Source organism: Triticum dicoccoides, chromosome 3B (assembly GCF_002162155.2).
Source record: "Triticum dicoccoides isolate Atlit2015 ecotype Zavitan chromosome 3B, WEW_v2.0, whole genome shotgun sequence".
Classification (NCBI taxonomy): domain Eukaryota; kingdom Viridiplantae; phylum Streptophyta; class Magnoliopsida; order Poales; family Poaceae; genus Triticum; species Triticum dicoccoides.
The window spans coordinates 226,387,385-226,405,500 of NC_041385.1; the positions used below are offsets into that span (position 1 = coordinate 226,387,385).

The 18,116-nt window shown below is 45.2% G+C and overlaps 1 protein-coding gene across 1 annotated transcript; it reads left to right on the plus strand.

The window, feature by feature from the left end:
• Positions 1 to 11,436: 11,436 nt before the first annotated feature.
• LOC119281172 lies at positions 11,437 to 14,611 on the plus strand. The gene is made up of 3 exons (XM_037561774.1): positions 11,437 to 12,635; positions 14,059 to 14,132; positions 14,243 to 14,611. Exons 1-3 carry the CDS (start codon positions 11,483 to 11,485, stop codon positions 14,273 to 14,275), a joined length of 1,260 nt encoding a protein of 419 aa, XP_037417671.1. The 5' UTR covers positions 11,437 to 11,482; the 3' UTR covers positions 14,276 to 14,611.
• The last annotated feature ends 3,505 nt before the right edge of the window (positions 14,612 to 18,116 follow it).

The following is an 18,116-nucleotide window of genomic DNA, read 5'->3' on the forward strand; positions in this document are numbered from 1 at the left end:
GTTGTATGCGGCATTAGAAAGACACCGTGTGGCAAAAAGAAAAATTATAAATTATCTAGGAGTTCGGATACTTACGATCTCGCCAGGGGCTTGGCCCTTGAGGGCCACTCCTCGTCACCGCCGCCGACGTTGGCGGAGCAGTCCGGGGGAAGGGTCCTTCCCTTCTTGGACCCTTCGGCCTCCCTCGTTGGGGAGGCCTTCCTCTTCTTCTCTCCCCCCGCTGGGGGAGAGGCCTCTTTCTTCTCCTCCTCGTCCTCAGGGGAGGAGTCCGCCTCGGAGTCATCTGACGATGAATCCGATACCACCTGATGCCGGGAACTCCTTCGGGTTCCCATGGCCTTCTTCTTGGCCTTCTTCTCCGGCACCACGTAAAGTGCCGGGACCAGCAGCCCCGTCAAGCGGGTGTCCGCTGGGTCTTCTGGAAGGGGAGCCGGACAGTTAACCTGTCCGGACGTCTTCTGCCAGTCCTGTTAAAGGCATTGGGAGTTTAGATCCCGCATAGAGTCAAACTATGAAAAGCAAATGTCCCATAAAGGATAACATAGCTTACCTCGCCAACCGGGCACTGCGTGCTGAATCCGCGATCTTCCGTTGCGGATGCGGAAGCTTTGGCGCCCTTGAACAACACCCTCCAGGCAGCTTCGTACGTTGTGTCGAAGAGCCCGCTCAAGGTTCGGTGCTGTGCCGGATCAAACTCCCACAAATTGAAGGCCCGTTGCTGGCAGGGGAGAATCTGACGAACGAGCATGACCTGGATCACGTTGACAAGCTTAAGCTTCTTGTTCACCAGGGTATGGAGACAGGACTGGAGTCCGGTCAGCTCTTCCGAACTACCCCATAGCAAGCCCTTCTCTTTCCAGGAGGTGAGCTGCATGGGGATGCCAGATCTGAATTCGGGGGCCGCTGCCCATTTAGGGTCACGCGGCTCGGTGATGTAGAACCACCCCGATTGCCACCCTTTGATGGATTCCACGAAGGCACCCTCGAGCCAAGTGACGTTGGGCATTTTGCCCACCATGGCGCCTCCGCACTCCGCTTGGCTCCCGTTCACAACCTTCGGCTTGACATTGAAGGTCTTTAGCCACAAGCCAAAGTGGGGCTGGATGCAGAGGAAGGCCTTGCACACGACGATAAACGCCGAGATGTTGAGGATGAAATTTGGGGCCAGAACGTGGAAATCCAGGCCGTAGTAGTACATGAGCCCCCGGACAAAGGGGTGAAGTGGGAAGCCCAGTCCGCGGAGGAAGTGGGGAAGGAATACGACCCTCTCATGGGGACTGGGGGTGGGGATGAGCTGCCCCTCGTCGGGCAGCTGGTGCGCGATGTCGCTGGACAGGTATCCGGCGCTGCGCAGCTTCTCGATGTGCCCCTCCGTAATGGAGGAGGCCATCCACTTGCCTCCCGCTCCGGACATGGCTGGAGAAGGTTTGAGGTGAGATGTGTGGCCTTGGGCGCTGGAGCTCGAGTGCGCGGAGATGGATAAGCAAAGGAGGAAGAAGGCGTAGGTGAAAGAGGTGGATCCTTATCCCCTTATATATGGGCGGACGAAACTATACGTCCCCACCGGCCTGGTAAAACTCGCTTATCTCCCAAGCGCCACAATCAATGGTGCGGTTGGGTTACCCACGTCTGTATTGATGGGAATCCCGGAATAAGGGGAACACGATCTCTGCTTCGACAAGACGTGCCAAGGAAACCGCTTCGCTAAATGCGCTGAGGTGGTATAATAAAAACGATTCGAGTAAAGGCTTGGTAGTGGTGTGACGTCGCGCGACAAAATACGTCATCAGATTGAACTTGTGTGAATATTATTCTCTCTACGGTGGTACGGGGAATTTATTTTGCAAAGCCGGACACTATCTTGGTGTTCGCAATCTTCTATGAATTATTTGGAGGAGGAACCCGCCTTGCAATGCCGAAGACAATATGCGCGTCGGACTCGTCGTCATTGAAGCCTGGTTCAGGGGCTACTGAGGGAGTCCTGAACTAGGGGGTGTCCGGATAGCCAAACTATCATCATTGGCCGGACTCCAAGACTATGAAGATACAAGATTGAAGACTTCGTCCCGTGTCCGGGTGGGACTTTCCTTGGCGTGGAAGGCAAGCTTGGCAATACGGATATGTAGATCTCCTACCATTGTAACCGACTCTGTGTAACCCTAGCCCTCTCCGGTGCCTATATAAACCGGAGGGTTTTAGTCCATAGGACGAACAACAATCATACCATAGGCTAGCTTCTAGGGTTTAGCCTCCTTGATCTCGTGGTAGATCCACTCTTGTACTACCCATATCATCAATATCAATCAAGCAGGAGTAGGGTTTTACCTCCATCGAGAGGGCCCGAACCTGGGTAAAAACATCGTGTCCCTTGTCTCCTGTTACCATCCGCCTAGACGCACAGTTCGGGACCCCCTACCCGAGATCCGCCAGTTTTGACACCGACAGTATTCATCCATTAGATGGTCAGTTCCGCAAAGCTGCATCTTCTTCCACCAATGATGACTCTGCCACTCATGTTTCTGCTGCCAATGCATCCAAGCCAAATCCTCAAGCCACTGCTCCTCGTGTGATGACTGACCGTGAGCTGCTTCTTAGTCTTCACCAGAAGGTGGATCGAAACCACAAATGGTTTAAGTGTCAGTTTGGCTCTATTCTTCACAACATGACTTCTACACATAATGCAGTGAAGAAAAACCATTACTACCTCCATGAGGATTTTGATCGCACCTGGGCTATTCTGTCACATCTCTATGATGAAGAAGATCTGAAGCAAATGGGCTTCAAGGAAGATTTTGACTGGTCTGCTCCTCCACCGAAGAAATTCAAGAAGGTCAACGTTCCTTCCTTGGTCGCCAGTTCATATTCCTCATCACGCGACACGGACGACTTTGAAGACTTAGGCGACACTGCGGCAGGCCCTACATCGACTCAAGACCCCAACAACGCTGGCGCTGCTCCATCTACATGATATTCTTCAGGGGCGTTAGTCCTCATTTTTCAACCCTTTTGGTCATTCGATGACAAAGGTGGAGAAATTTGAGTTAGTCTTCAAGCGGGTCTATCTTATATGGGCGTTTTTTCTAAGTTCCAACTCTCGTTCTATTGATGACTTTGCTGGATCGAGTTGTAATCTTAAACTCTGTGGTGGCCTAATACTTTTGCTGAGTTCTTCTGCATGCTTATTCCTCATTAATGTCAATGCACGCATGTTGAATTACATCAGTCACCATATTTCATCATGCATTTAAAATTCTTCATATTATATGAAATGCGTGTCTGAATTACAAGATATAGGGGGGATCTCCATGATTATACTCTTCAAGTGTGCATTGCTTCAAAAGCAAATTTCTCACTATGCACATCTTCAGGGGGAGTTCTTCTATATCTTGCAATCAAATTCCTCAACATCAGTATTTACACTTCATATATTTATCCCCATTGAAAACTTAACCTATATTGTCATCAATCACCAAAAAGGGGGAGATTGTAAGTGCATCTAGTGCCCCTTAGTGATTTTGGTGTATTGAAGACTTATAGGTTAAGGGACTGATGCATTTGTGAGTGTACACATGTCTATAAGTCTATGAGGAGTTTGATATTTACAGAGAAAGTCGACCCCTAAAAATGAAGTTCTTCGACTCAAGACTTTGGATTTCTGAAGACTTTCTAAAGACTTTGAAAGTGAAGAAATTGGTGTGGCCTTGAAGACTTGGCAATCATTCGAGGAACATGAAGCGTGAAGACTTTTGTTTTTCGTAGTTTCATTTTCTCTTTCTTGAGTCATAGGAAACACCGTACTGTTAAAGGGGGTCGAGGAAATACTAAGGAAAAATTTCCATGTGATGCTCAACTCAAAATCCTACACCTACCAATCCCTTCGAGTGAAGCCATTGGAAATCTCATAAAGTTCAGTGATTTTCTTCAGTAACAGAGATGAAGTTCTTCTGGTTACTGAGGAATTTGTTCTGACTGAGGAGTTAGGAATTCGCCAGTGCGGATTGCCTACACAGTGAGGAACATGATAGCCCTGAGGAATTTCAGAGCCAAAATTCCGACCGTTGATGTGCTATGCGCCAGCTGTCCCAAAATATCTACCCACCTAACGGTCATATCATTGAAGGGCATTTATGTCATATTATGTCGGGCTGCTCCCTAGGCTATAATTAGCCGTCCCCTACAAACACTAGCTGGTTGGCTGCTCCGAGAGAAACTAACACTTGTCATTTGAGAGCATCCCATCCTCCGAGGACTTGAGCGAAAATCATCAAGTGAGGAAAACCCAAACCCAACACACCTACAACCCAAAGTGATTGAGCATCACTGAAGAGATTGATCCTGCGTGGATTTGATGCTTGTTACCTTTGAAGACTGTGCTTCTTCCAGACGGTTAGGCGTCATGGTCTAGAGCATCCAAGAGGAATTGTGGATCGTCGAGTGACCTAGTCTGTGAAGTTTTGTAAGACACCTGAAGACTTACCACGAGTGATTGGGCGAGGTCTGTGTGACCTTATCTCAAGGAGAATACGGTGAGGACTAAGTGTCCTGGACTGCGTGTTCAGGACTAGGTGTCCGGGACTGTGGGTCCTCAGGTTTAAATACCTAGCTGCTCCAACCAGACGTACAACTGAGACATCAGTTGGAACTGGTGTACCAAATCATTGTCTTAACCAAGCTTACTGGTTCTATTTCTTCAACTCTTTCATTTCCTCATTTCAGTTGTTGTGTGCTCGTTCATATCTGTTTGAAGACTTTGACTGAAGACTTTCTCAATTTCCTCATTTCAATTTCTTCAGTCTGTCCGTCTTCATCCTATGTTATCCTATGTTTACGCTTTCTGTACTCTGTGCTTGTTTTCATTTCATCATGATGACTATGCTTGTGTTCTGCTATATTTACTTTTGAGTACTAATTCCACTGCAAATAGTTCTTCATTTAGGAATTTCCTCATCTGCAAATTCCTCGGTGAAGAATTCATAAAAATTGCCTATTCACCTCCCCTCTAGTCGATATAACACACTTTCAATGAAGGTATTCGTCCATTGCATGGTCAGTTCCGCAAAGTTGCATCTTATTCCACCAATGATGACTCTGCCACTCATGATTCTGATGCCAATGCATCCAAGCCAAATCCTCAAGTCACTGCTCCTCGTGTGATGACTGACCGTGAGCTGCTTCTTAGTCTTCACCAGAAGGTGGATCGAAACCACAAATGGGTTAAGCGTCAGTTCAGATCTATTCTTCACAACATGACCTCTACACATAATGCAGTGAAGAAAAACCATTACTACCTCCATGAAGTCTTCGATCGCACTTGGGCTATTCTGTCTCATCTCTATGGTGAAGAAGATTTGAAGCAAATGGGTTTCAAGGAACATTTTGACTGGTCTGCTCCTCCACCGAAGAAATACAAGAAGGTCAAGGTTCCTTCCTTGGTCACCACTTCATATTCTTCATCACGCGACACAGACGAGTATGAAGACTTGGACGACACTGCGGCAGGCCCTACAACGACACAAGACCCCAACAATGCTGGCGCTCCTCCATCATCATGATATTCTTCAGGGGCGTTAGTCCTCATTTTCAACCCTTTTGGTCATTCGATGACAAAGGGGGAGAAATTTGAGTTGGTCTTCAAGCGGGTCTATCTTATATGGGCGCTTTTTTGCTAAGTTACAACTCTCGTCTTTTGATGACTTTGCTGGATCGAGTTGTAAACTTAAACTCTATGGTGGGTTCTTCTGCATGCTTATTCCTCATTAATGTCAATGCACGCATGTTGAATTACATCAGTCACCATATTTCATCATGCATTTCAAATTCTTCATACTATATGTCAAATGCATGTATGAATTACAAGATATAGGGGGGAGATCTCCATGATTATACTCTTCAAGTGTGCATTTCTTCAAAAGCAAATTCCTCACTATGCACATCTTCAGGGGGAGTTCTTCTATATCTTGCAATCAAATTCCTCAATATCAGTATTTACACTTCATATGTTTATCCCCGTTGAAAACTTAACCTATATTGTCATAAATCACCAAAAAGGGGGAGATTGTAAGTGCATCTAGTTCCCCTTAGTGATTTTGGTGTATTGAAGACTTATAGGTTAAGGGACTGATGCGTTTGTGAGTGTACACAGGTCTATAAGTCTATGAGGAGTTTGATATTTACAGAGAAAGTCGACCCCTAAAAATGAAGTTCTTCAATTGAAGACTTTGGATTTCTGAAGACTTTCTGAAGACTTTGAAAGTGAAGAAATTGGTGTGACCTTGAAGACTTGGCAATCATTCGAGGAACATGAAGCGTGAAGACTTTTGTTTTCGTAGTTTCATTTTCTCTTTCTTGAGTCATAGGAAAAATCGTACTGTTAAAGGGGGTCAAGGAAATACTAAGGAAAAATTTCCATGTGATGCTCAACTCAAAATTTTACACCTACCAATCCCTTCGAGTGAAGCCATTGGAAATCTCATATAGTTCAGTCATATTCTTCAGTGACAGAGACGAAGTTTTTCTGGTCTCTGAGGAATTTGTTCTGACTGAGGAGTTAGGAATTCGCTAGTGCTGATTGCCTACATAGTGAGGAACATGTTAGCCCTGAGGAATTTGAGAGTCAAAAATTCCAATTGTTGCTGTGCTATGCGTTAGCTGTCCCAAAATATCTACCCACCTAGCGGTCATATCATTGAAGGGCATTTATGCCTTATCATGTCGGGCTGCTCCCTAGGCTATAAATATCCGCCCCCTACAACCACTAGCTGGTTGGCTGCTCCAAGAGAAACTGACACTTGTCATTTGAGAGCATCCCATCCTCCGAGGACTTTGAGCAAAAATCATCAAGTGAGGAAAACCCAAACCCAAACACACCTACAAACCCAAACTGATTGAGCATCACTAAAGAGATTGATCCTGCGTGGATCCGACACTTGTTAGCTTTGAAGACTGTGCTTCTTCCAGACGGTTAGGCGTCATGGTCTAGAGCATCCAAGAGGAATTGTGGATCACTGAGTGACTTAGTCTGTGAAGGTTTGGAAGTCACCTGAAGACTTACCACGAGTGATTGGGCAAGTGACCTTAGCTCAAGGAGAATACGGTGAGAACTGTGTGTCCGGACCTTGTGGATCGCCGAGTGACCTAGTCTATGAAGGTTTGGAACTGGTCTACCAAATAATTGTCTTCACCAAGCTTACTGGTTCTATTTCCTCAACTCTTTCATTTCCTCATTTCAGTTGTTGTGTGCTTGTTCATATCTGTTTGAAGACTTTGACTGAAGACTTTCTCAATTTCCCCAGTTCAATTTATTTAGTCTGTCCGCCTTCATCCTGTGCTATCCTGTGTTTACGCTTTATGTACTCTGTGTTTATCTTCATTTCATCATGATGACTATGCTAGTGTTCTGTTCTGTTTACTTTTGAGTACTTATTCCGCTGCAAGTAGTTCTTTGCTAAGGAATTTCCTCACCAGCAAATTCCTCAGTGAAGAATTTATAAAAATCGCCTATTCACCCCCCCCCCCTCTAGTCTATATAACACACTTTCACTCCAATATGATGAATCAGGAGAGCTACACATGTTCTGTGCCATTTTACCTGAGAGAGAGAGAGCAGCAAGAGTGATTAGATAGTTCCTGCTCTTAGTACTTCGTCTCATGTCCGTGTTCTTCATCCTGAACTTAATTATTAGTGATATGCTTTTGTGGTCTTAGTTATGAACGCTTATAATAATCTCATGACCATGTTGAACTCGATGATATCTTTATTTTTGTACAAGTGATTGTTTCTTCTTTAAGATAGTGTTGGTGGTGATTACATAATGATGATTAAAATAGTGGTAATGACTACATATATATGATGATTATTAGCTAGTGTTGTTGTTGGTGATGATATGAGATGCAAGAGTTTTATATTAATATAACGACGATGATGAGTTATAATATAATTTATGAGAGGGAAATAAATGGAAAACAATCTCTAAATTAAATGGAAAATAGAAAATTAAAGGGAAAATAAATAATAAAACCAAAACCCCTAAACCTTTTAGTACCGATTGGTGGTACAAACCGGTACTAAAGGTCTTCCCGCCCCCGAACTTGCTCCTGCCACGTGGTGGCCCTTTAGTGCCGGTTCGTGCTAAACCGGGACTAAAGGGGAGACCTTTAGTCCGCCACACTTTAGTGTCGGTTGCCAAACCAGCACTAAAGGCCCCTACGAACCGGTAATATAGCTCCGTTTTCTACTAGTGATGTGATGTTCCCTTTACTTCGTGATACTTTACAAAACCCGAGGTGTGTCGGTATCCTCCCGAATTATGCACATGCTCACTATACCGCCATTCTTGTTATTGGTTGTTTCTTCTTTCTCGTTCAAGTGTTCCGATATCCCTGTGGCGTAGTCACCTGTGTCTGGGAAGATGATGATGGATGCTGTCACACCGGGAGGCCCCTAAGAATATCTCTCCATCATCGGAGGGGCAAATCCCACTCTTGAGCTATTCATCCCCTTGTCAAATTTTCCGATGGACCTGTAAGTTGTCGTTATGATCACCATGTTTCAGATGACGCTTGAGCAACCCCAAAGTACACCGTACGGTAGGAAGTGACTGTGATACTCTCATGGTTTGAGGAACTAAAACACATGTTAACATCTGTGTTATAACAGTTGATTTCAGATGATATTATCTCAAAGCATAACAACCAAGTTTGGGTCGATTCAATATGATCGTTCTTCTAGAGTCATACTCTCAATGTTGTTTTAGGATTATCGTTACACTTAACGATATCGTAAGATCCGGAAAACATGATCACCAACAACACTTGAGTCAGTCTTAGAGGCAAGACTAGGAACCTATTTGTTTATCGTTTATTATTCCACACGTGCATATGAGTTTTCCACTGAATCACATATTCTAGGATCATTGCAGTTATAGCATGAAATATAAACTCTCAATTATGAATATAGAAATATAATGACATAGTATTATTACCTCTAGGGCATATTTCCAACAACAGGCAACCATGGTCTTATAAGAACAAATTTACCAGGTGGGTATGGAGTTTATTGTGGGCCTCGCTCGAGGAGAAAATTATGTATCCATGGGACCTGACCTGATCGGTAAAACATTTGAGATAAACCCTCGGTTGCGTGATATGCTAAAAAAATCCATTCCGAGGTGATGGAACCGAAAGCCCATATTTACATATTAAAGAATTTGAAATTACATGTGATACATTTCAGTTGTAGGATTTGACTCATGAAGAAATTAAAGCAAAATTGTTGCCTAGTACTCCTGAGAAGGAACCGCTAAATTGCTACTAGAATAGCCTGCGGGTACCTTGAATAACTGGTGGCAGTTATCATCTGTGTTCTTCGCTTATTTTGATTCTCAAGGAAAATTCTACAGTATAAGAAGAAAGATTGGTGGCTTTGGGCAACGTTCAAGTGAGCGTTTGGTTGATTCTTATAAAAGGTACCGGAATATACTATGTGAGTGTCCTAAACATTATTACTCTAATTACTTGATTGTGAACCTCACTCTCTATGATTGGTGGCAGGACGCAACCATCTCCGCCCCCTCTTCGCTCCGCAAAGCACTTGCATCAATCGTCCCACTGGTTGCATGGGCCAGTTGGAAGCACCGCAACGCATGCATCTTCGATCAGAGATAACCGTTGATTAGCTACATATTCTCCTCGATCCAAGACGACGTGCGCGCTTGGCCGAACGCCGGTGCCAGAGGGCTAAAAGTTGTAATGACGAAACATTATTGTAGTGGGTTTGAGCAACCCCCCCCCCCCCTCTTTCTCTTGAGTGCCCCTGACACGCCTCCTAGTGTAAGAGCCGGCAGCACTCTAACTATGTAACTCACCTATCTATTAATGCAATGATACGCTCCCAGGAGTATTGGAAGAAAAAAACTTCTTTGATAGGCAACTTGATTCACAAAGCAAGCATGCATTAGTCATTGCTTCCCAAAGATCCTTTTTGGGGACTAATATTTCTCAAGCTTGGGGTTTGCTGAATAGGATGCGACAAAATGCTGAAAGTTGGTTCCTATGCTCAAAGGAGAAGAAGAAGAAGATTGATCCCGGTTATGATAATATTAAATTCTTCTCTAAATTAGCGAAGATGAGAAATCTTCGTCATGAACTTAATATTGGAACTTACCCTGCTTTTACGAAGCTTGAACGATTTTTCCGAGTTTTTGCAGATACCAGACAAAGGTTTTGTAAAACATACTAGGGAATCGAAAGCAATCCGCATGGTCGAAGCAATAATGAAGAAGGCTACTCTGCCTCCTAACATGAGAGAGCCTTACTTTCAGACGAAGGCAAAAGAAAAGGGAGAGTCGCCTCCAACCAAGTTGGGTCTTGTTTCAAAGGTCTCTTGGCCAGAAATTCAAATATGTAAATAGTTTCGAAGACGTTTTTTTGGTTCAAAAGTTATGAGCCATTCAAATGATATAAGAAAATGAAATGAAAGTCTTTAGTTTGAGAGAGGGAATCTTGTGTCCATGCAAACCCTCGTCTCCTCTCTCACCACGCCTGCGTGGATCAAAGCTGCGGTGCGGCAGCACGCCTGGCAATGCCCCGCAATCACCGAAACGGCAACTGCGAAAGGCCGGTTGCGTAAAGGCTACCCAGCTCCGTCCAACGACCGGTCTCGTCGACCCAGCTCCTGGCAGCATCCTGCTAGCTGTGCCGCTGCAAGCCACGACAGAAATCCACGAAAGAGCTGAACGATTCAAACTCGAACCAACCCATCATTCCGCCTCTCCTCGTGAGGGAGAAAAACACGGGGCAGAAGGGGCCTTTAAACCCCTGGAAATCAGGCGGCTAAAACCCTACTACTACTACTTAGGGCATGTACAATAGTTCTATCTTAACAATGCCATGTAGGATAAATGATGAGATGGAGGAGAGAGAAATCATAAGAAATGACTTGCCTTCTCTTATTTAAAAGAAGACAAGAGATGATCTCTTAGCATAATATGTCTCATCACATTTTTAGGAATAGCTAGTTATTGAAGATAAGGCTAAAAGATGACCATTGTAGAATGTTTTTTTATCATCTTTAAATTAATGCAAAATTTAAGATAAGACTATATTATCAACCATTGTACACGCCCTTACTACTCCCCTCCCTCCCACACATACTCCCTCCGTTTCAGAATATAAGGTGTATCGGTTTCTGTGCAAGTCAACCATGTAAATGTTTGACCAAGATTATGGAATAAAATATCAATATCTGCAATGACTAGTAGATAAAATATGAAACTAGTTCTCATGATGGATGAAATGATATAAATTTCGTATTGTGAATATTAATATATTTTTCTAAAAACTCGGTCAAACTTGCACTCATTTGACTTAAAAAAAAACAAATACACCTTATATAAAAGAATCGGAGGGAGCATTTCGCATCCTTGACGGGCATTTGCACTGCTCCACCCTTCCCCGCTTGCTTTCGCTCCGCTCTCCTGCCAAAATGGCTCCGCCGGCGTGGATCATCCTCGGCGCCGAGACGCGCGTGTCGGAGCACCAGGACGCGGACCTCTCCCTCGAGCTCGCCGCGCCGCCGCGCGTCTCCGTCCTCACCGTGCCCCGGCGCGTGTCCCCCGTCCAGGCCGACCCCACCAGCGGCGCCTGCCCCTGGGTGGTCACCGCGGACCCTGCCGCCGGCCTCCTCCTCCTCCGCGCCCCGCCACCCCCTCCCACTCACTCTCTAACTCCCCCGCCGACCCTCCGCAACGGCGTGCTGGTCCCCGCTGTCACCTACATCACGCGCCACCCGCCGACCTACTTCGTCTGCGACGTCGCCTCCGCCACCGCCTTCCGCCTCCCGCAACCCGGCCGCGACCCTAGCGGGCTACCTCCGGAGATCAACGCGCTGAACCTCGGCGTCGTCGCTGCCCCCGGAGCCGGAGGCGGCGCCCTGCGCTACATGGTCGTCGAGTTCCGCTACATGTTTGCAGACGAACACGCTACGCTCCTCTGCTTCTCGTCCGACACCGGCGAGTGGGTGTCGAAGCCGGTCCACAACCCCCTGGGGCGCTGGATTTGGGGCAGAGACGGCGTCGTCGCCCACGACGGCAAGCTCTGGTGGGTGGATCTCGCCGGGGGGCTCATCTTCTGCAACCCCTTCGCGGATGCGCCGGTGCTGGACATCATCCCGCTCCCAGAAAGCGACTGCCATCTGCCTCGTGCCTCGTGCGCCCACTGCGCCGGGAGATCGGTGGCCCACCGCCGGTTCGTGCAGGTGAGCGCTGGCAAGTTCCGTTGCGTGGAGTGGAACTCTCGCAGCAACGACGAGGCTCCCATGACGGTCAGCATGTGGACGCTGAGTGATCCGGAGGCCAAGGAGTGGGTGCTGGAGTACAAGGTGAGCTTTCAGGAGATCTGGGCCGACGACAGCTACAAGGCTGCCGGCCTGACGGAGAAGAACCCCAGGTTCGCGCTCGTCCACCCCATGAATCCGGACGTGCTCTACTTCTTCCTGGAGGAGCACCTCTTCGGCGTGGACCTGCGCGCCAAGAGGGTTGTGGAGTGCGGCGTGTACGAGATGGTGGTGCCACCGTCAGGGAAGCCCCCCAACTGTTTCTCCGTCCGCGCATTGGAGCTGCCGATCGCGCTTTCCCCAGGTAACCACCCATCACACCTCCATGGTTTCTACCCTCTATGCTGTTGAACACTGCATGTTATTTGCATTGGAATAAGCTATCAAATTTCAGTTGCTCCCCCATCTTGCTATAGGTTTGAACTAACTTGGCTAAATTCAATCGAAGTCGATCTGTGGGACTAGCATTCACATGTGCTAAGTTGCTGTGTTGTTGCTCATGTATGATTATGATGCAGTCCTTTATCTGAACTAAGAATAATTCTACAGCTCATCCTTCTGTAATACTCCCTCCGTGCCATAATATAAGAGTGTTTTCTAGTGCCAAAAACGCTCTTATATTATGGGATGGAGGGGGTATTTGCTTGTATTTTTCTATTTTATTTTCTTTATGGCAGGCAAATATCTTGTTCATCTGTTTAAATTAGTCGGTACTAGATAGCACAGTTAATGCTTATTCGGCTCCTATCCTCTGTTTGCTTCCAATTGAAATTGTTCTGAGAAAGACATATATTACTCGTATTCATCTATGATTGATTTTCTAGTAAGCAAGCAAGATTGCCTGCATGTGCCTAAAAAGAGAGAGAAAATACCTTTGTTTATTGTCTACATTATTATTACGTAAAAATCCCAAAATATTCACTGTTATCTGTTTTGCAAACAAGATTTAATTAAAGTTACCTCAATCTGCATTGGCACACACATCCAGCAGCATGGACATTTTGCAACAGATCCGGAAGTTGAATATGCACTCTTGTATAACTCTGTTTTTGAATTGGATGATGCATAGTAAATGGCAATAGTATATAGCTATTGCTCATATGGTTTAGGTTGATCCATTAAGAAGAGGTTTAGGCGTTTGTTCTTTAGGGTCCCAATCTTGTAGGCTGTTAAGTTTCAGTATTCCAGGTACTACTTGTAGTGATCACAATGTATATTCTCTTGGTTGGTTGTTATCAATTGGGATGGTGGTGGACTGTAAATGTTTGTCTTTCTTATGGCACTGTAACTATCTCATTTATCTTGTTCATCTATCGCCCAGTTGGTCTTTGCATGTATTGAATAGTGCTGCCAGTTAATTTCAAACAAACAGGTTTTCCGGAGCATGGGTCACCATGCCATCAAAGATTTGGCTAAGGGACACATGGATTGATTCTTTATGTGCTTTGGTTTTCATTTTTCTATGCAGCTATTATGTTTCAAACTACTTCCTCCGTCCCATAATGTAAGACGTTTTTTGACACTAGTGTAGTGTTAAAAATTGTCTTACAATATGGGACAGAGTGAGTAGATATGAAAAGCATTTATATATCTCAAAATTAGTTATTTTAACCATCCATGCCAGTTAAGTTATTGGCAATATCCATATATTGGTGACAATCCCAACAATCGTTATGCGGATCAAATACTTGTTAGTTTTGACTGTGTGTCAGTTGCTGTTTATGCAGGTTTGCTTCCATCTGATGTTGGCAGCGGTTCCAACGGCGAGGAGTCTACCCCATGGGCGTCATCTGTTTCCTTGGTGAGGTTCCATCAGAGATTTGTTATTCATGTGGATCACCGCACGGATATTTTTCTTCCACAGCAACGATGATGACAGTGATTTTTTGTTGTGTTCTCTTCTCCATGCAGGGAGGAAGCGCTGAGTCTGCAGATCGAGTTTGAAGGGGAGGAGGGATCTTGAGACAGCACTTTATCTGACATGATCGGCAAGGCAATGGGTCTCCGTGGAGAGATAACTTATATCTTAGTCTCCAGGCCCTCAAGATGGTCTTGTCCTTTTAATTTGGTTGCGGCCTCTTAAGTTCTATCTACGTACCCTTGCTAATTTAGTAGTTGTAGTTTCCAACAAGATGCAAGCACTCTAATTATCTTTGTTGTGTAATGAATCTATGGTACGTTTTAGTAGCTCGATCTCACTCGCTGCAGGATGACTTCTGATTATATCCTGTAAGGAAGATGCCCGTAATGTGATTCGGAATGATTAGAGAACTTTTAAGATGATCCCAAACGACTTTGGATCGCCCGTTTACTTTGATCTATTGGCTTGGGTGATGTGTTATCTTGTAGTAGACTAGAACATTAAAGGCGCGCGTTGCCGCGCCCGTCTATTTTACAATAGAATGGTAGGTAATTAGTGAAAAAATTATTGGTGTAACCATGTAAGTAACAGCACATCCGCATCTCCTCGCTGCACATGCTCCCATCTCCCTCACAGCGAGGGATGTCCTTACCGTTTTCTCTCGAAGCAACCGGTCTGGTTGTCTGTCCAGCATATTTTTTTACCAGGAGGGCACCAGTTGGGACGAGCAACCAGTCTGGTTCTGTCTGGCCAGCACTTTTTTTTACCAGGAGGGCACCGGTTGGAACGGCTTGGCGCACTCCCACCCCATTAATATCCTCTAGCAACGACAGATTAACTGCAAAGAAATGGTGGCGCTTCGGTTCCATGTAATGCCAATAGGACGGACCAGTCCCGTGTGATCGTAGAGGTTTGACGTATTTACCTAATGGGTTGGTTGACAACGGCCCAATGAACCAGCAAACTCCAAAAGAATTTCGGGAGTATAGTCTCCTTATAACATTCGGCTGACATAGTAAATTAAATAACGATCTGACGGCCAATGACGCCCAGGGCATAAGATCAAATGGCCAGAAATTGGAGAGTACGTGAGCCAGAGTCCACAACAACAAAAATATGAGACCACACATGCAGGCTAAATGAATAAACTTCCAATAGCAGGCCATTTATTTTAAGAGAACAAAATGTTTTGTTTGCGGAAAAAGACAACAAAATGTTACCAGTACAGTGCAATATATAAGTAAAGCACCTCTTGTTGCTCTTCCTTGCTGAGCGAAGATTCGTCACCTTGAGGACAAAAGAATTTAGGAAGTGATCGCCTGGCACACCGATTCTTGAAATCACGGCTTTCTTTCAGATGGTGAATGACATCTCATACTGAAGCACTTATCACATGTTAAGGTAGAACAAAAACAATTATTAAAATAAGAACAAAAAACTACTGAATAAACAAGGATGGGAACAGTTAGTTGTGCTGAGAGGAAAGTGTGCTATGGGAGCAAAATGATGGATACCAAGTCTTAACCAACAAACCTTATTTGGTTAATCTGTCAGACAAACACGAAGTAAAATACTCAAAAACAATAACACCGACTGAACAACCTATATGTAATTCAAAAATAGAGCTAGCCATTATTTGAGCAGGTCAGCGTTTATCTCGTTGCAGTGATCAGTTATAAATTATATCTCAAATGTGTAACTATAGCACAACTGCACTTTTGTAAATAACCAAACTTTGTGTGGAAATTACCTTTCCCAACCGTCACTTTGAATTGCTTAGTGCTGACAGATATCCTCTCAGCTTCTGCAATAGCATCAATCATCTCAAAGCCAACTTGTATGCAAGAACAGAATGATTACAACATGACATAATAATGAGATACTGTAGTCCAGCTATAGGTTAACTAATCTCTACTATTCTCAGCTGTAAGTACTGATGAGTCCAGGATGGTGCACAGTTAACTGAATTAAGAGTTTGCAGCGCCAAGCAACCCAAAAGTTAACACATTTTTACCCTGAGAAGAGCTTAGCATCAAGCCTAAGTAGCCTTTTCCAAGCATGTAACATCTATTTTGCTGGACATGGTTAAAATGGTTGAAGCAAATTTAAATTTCGGCAACTACGACAGGGAACACACAGCTCCTTCAGAACAAGCGATGTGAGATCCAAGTAGATAGGGCGGCAGAATTAAGAACAGTTTGAGAATTCTACAGAAAAAGGCTATCTAAAATCCCAGTGTTATCCGTCAAAAAAAATCTCAGTGTTATGAAAATCTATATAAGAAAGGCTATACTACTACAGACATTAATGCAGGCTTTGCAATACCAATGAAAGTAGAAAAAAATGTAGGCGAGAACATCAAGCTTCAGGCAAACCAAGCCTACCCACTGAGTAATGCAATTAGATTTAAAATACCAGGCACCAAGTTTGATCACAAACTACACCAACTAACTTCTCATTAACAGTCTCTAATCTGGAGTGAAGTGAAGTACAAAGGCCAAGTCAGAGCACACCTAGTGATCCTTTGCATCTAGGAATATGCAGCGTCCCTTCTGAATAATCACTAAATTGTTGTCAGAAGGACATAAGTTTAGCATAACTAAAATGAATCCTAAGAATCAATATGTATATGCTTCATAGCACAGAGAGAAGGACGTCATCAACAATGGCAAAAGCGAATCTACGCATAGTGTTCTTCATGAATAAATTTCTAGTTCCAAGTGTTGTCATTTCTTCTTCTCCGGAGCTCAAATTTCCTCGGACATTTCGTCGGAACCTCCATCTAAATCACTGCAAGGTTCATCTTATTCTTTCATCCTTCATTTCTATCTCATCATCCTTTTCGTCACCGGAGTTCTTCATGGTGGTTCTTCATGATTTAATTCATTCTTCAAGAGTTCATCAAGTATCATTCCATCCTCTCAAGTTCGTTCTAATCCTCCCATTTTCAGCCGGAGTGCTACCTAAATTCTTTCAGTCTTATTCGTTTCTTTTCTCATTCTAGCCACTCCGGTTAGAACGAGTGATTTCATAGTCTATCTGATTCCGTGTGCTTTCCATTCTCGTCATTCTCATCGTTCCTCTCTTCTTCTCGAGTGCTCTCGATTCTTGGCTTCTTCTCTTGAGTTCTTACTCATCCATTTTTTTCCTTCAGTCTCGGTCCTAAGATCTCGGGACGAGATCTCTTGTTAGTGGAGGAGTGTTCTAACGCCCCGGATCCGATGCGCCAGGTGTATGCCAGTTATTCGCCGTCATTGCCATGTCATTTGCTTGCGTGTTGCATTTTGTCATGACATCATGTGCATTTCATTTTGCATACATGTCCGTCTCATGCATCCGAGCCTTTTCCCCGTTGTCCGTTTTGCAATCCGGCGCTCCTATGTCCTCCGGCGTCCCCCTCTTGTCTCTTTTCGTGTGCGGGTGTTAAACTTTCTTGGAATGGACCGAGGTTTGCCAAGTGGCCTTGGTATAGCACCGGTAGACCGTCTGTCAAGTTTCGTGCCATTTGGAGGTCGTTTGGTACTCCAACGGTTAACCGGGTAACCGCAAAGGCCTCTTTTGTTTGCATCCCAACACCCCTTCCAAAGTGGCCCAAAGCCCATCTAACTCCCCTCCATGCTCTCGGTCGTTCGATCACGATCGCGTGGCCGAAAACCGCTCCTCATTTGGACTCTCCTAGCTCCCTCTACCTATAAATATGTCTTCCTCCCCGAAATCCCGGTCTAAACCCTAGCCTTCGTCCTCCTCCCGCAGCCGGACACGTCCGGACCCCGCCGGACATGTCCGCCGGCCACCTCGCTCCGGCCAATGGCGTCGCGCCACGTCACCCCACCGCCGCCCTCGCCCAACCGCGCGCCGCCACCTCACCCTCTCTCTCCTCCCACCGCCGCCGCCGGCCCGCGGGACCCGGATCGGGCCCGCGCG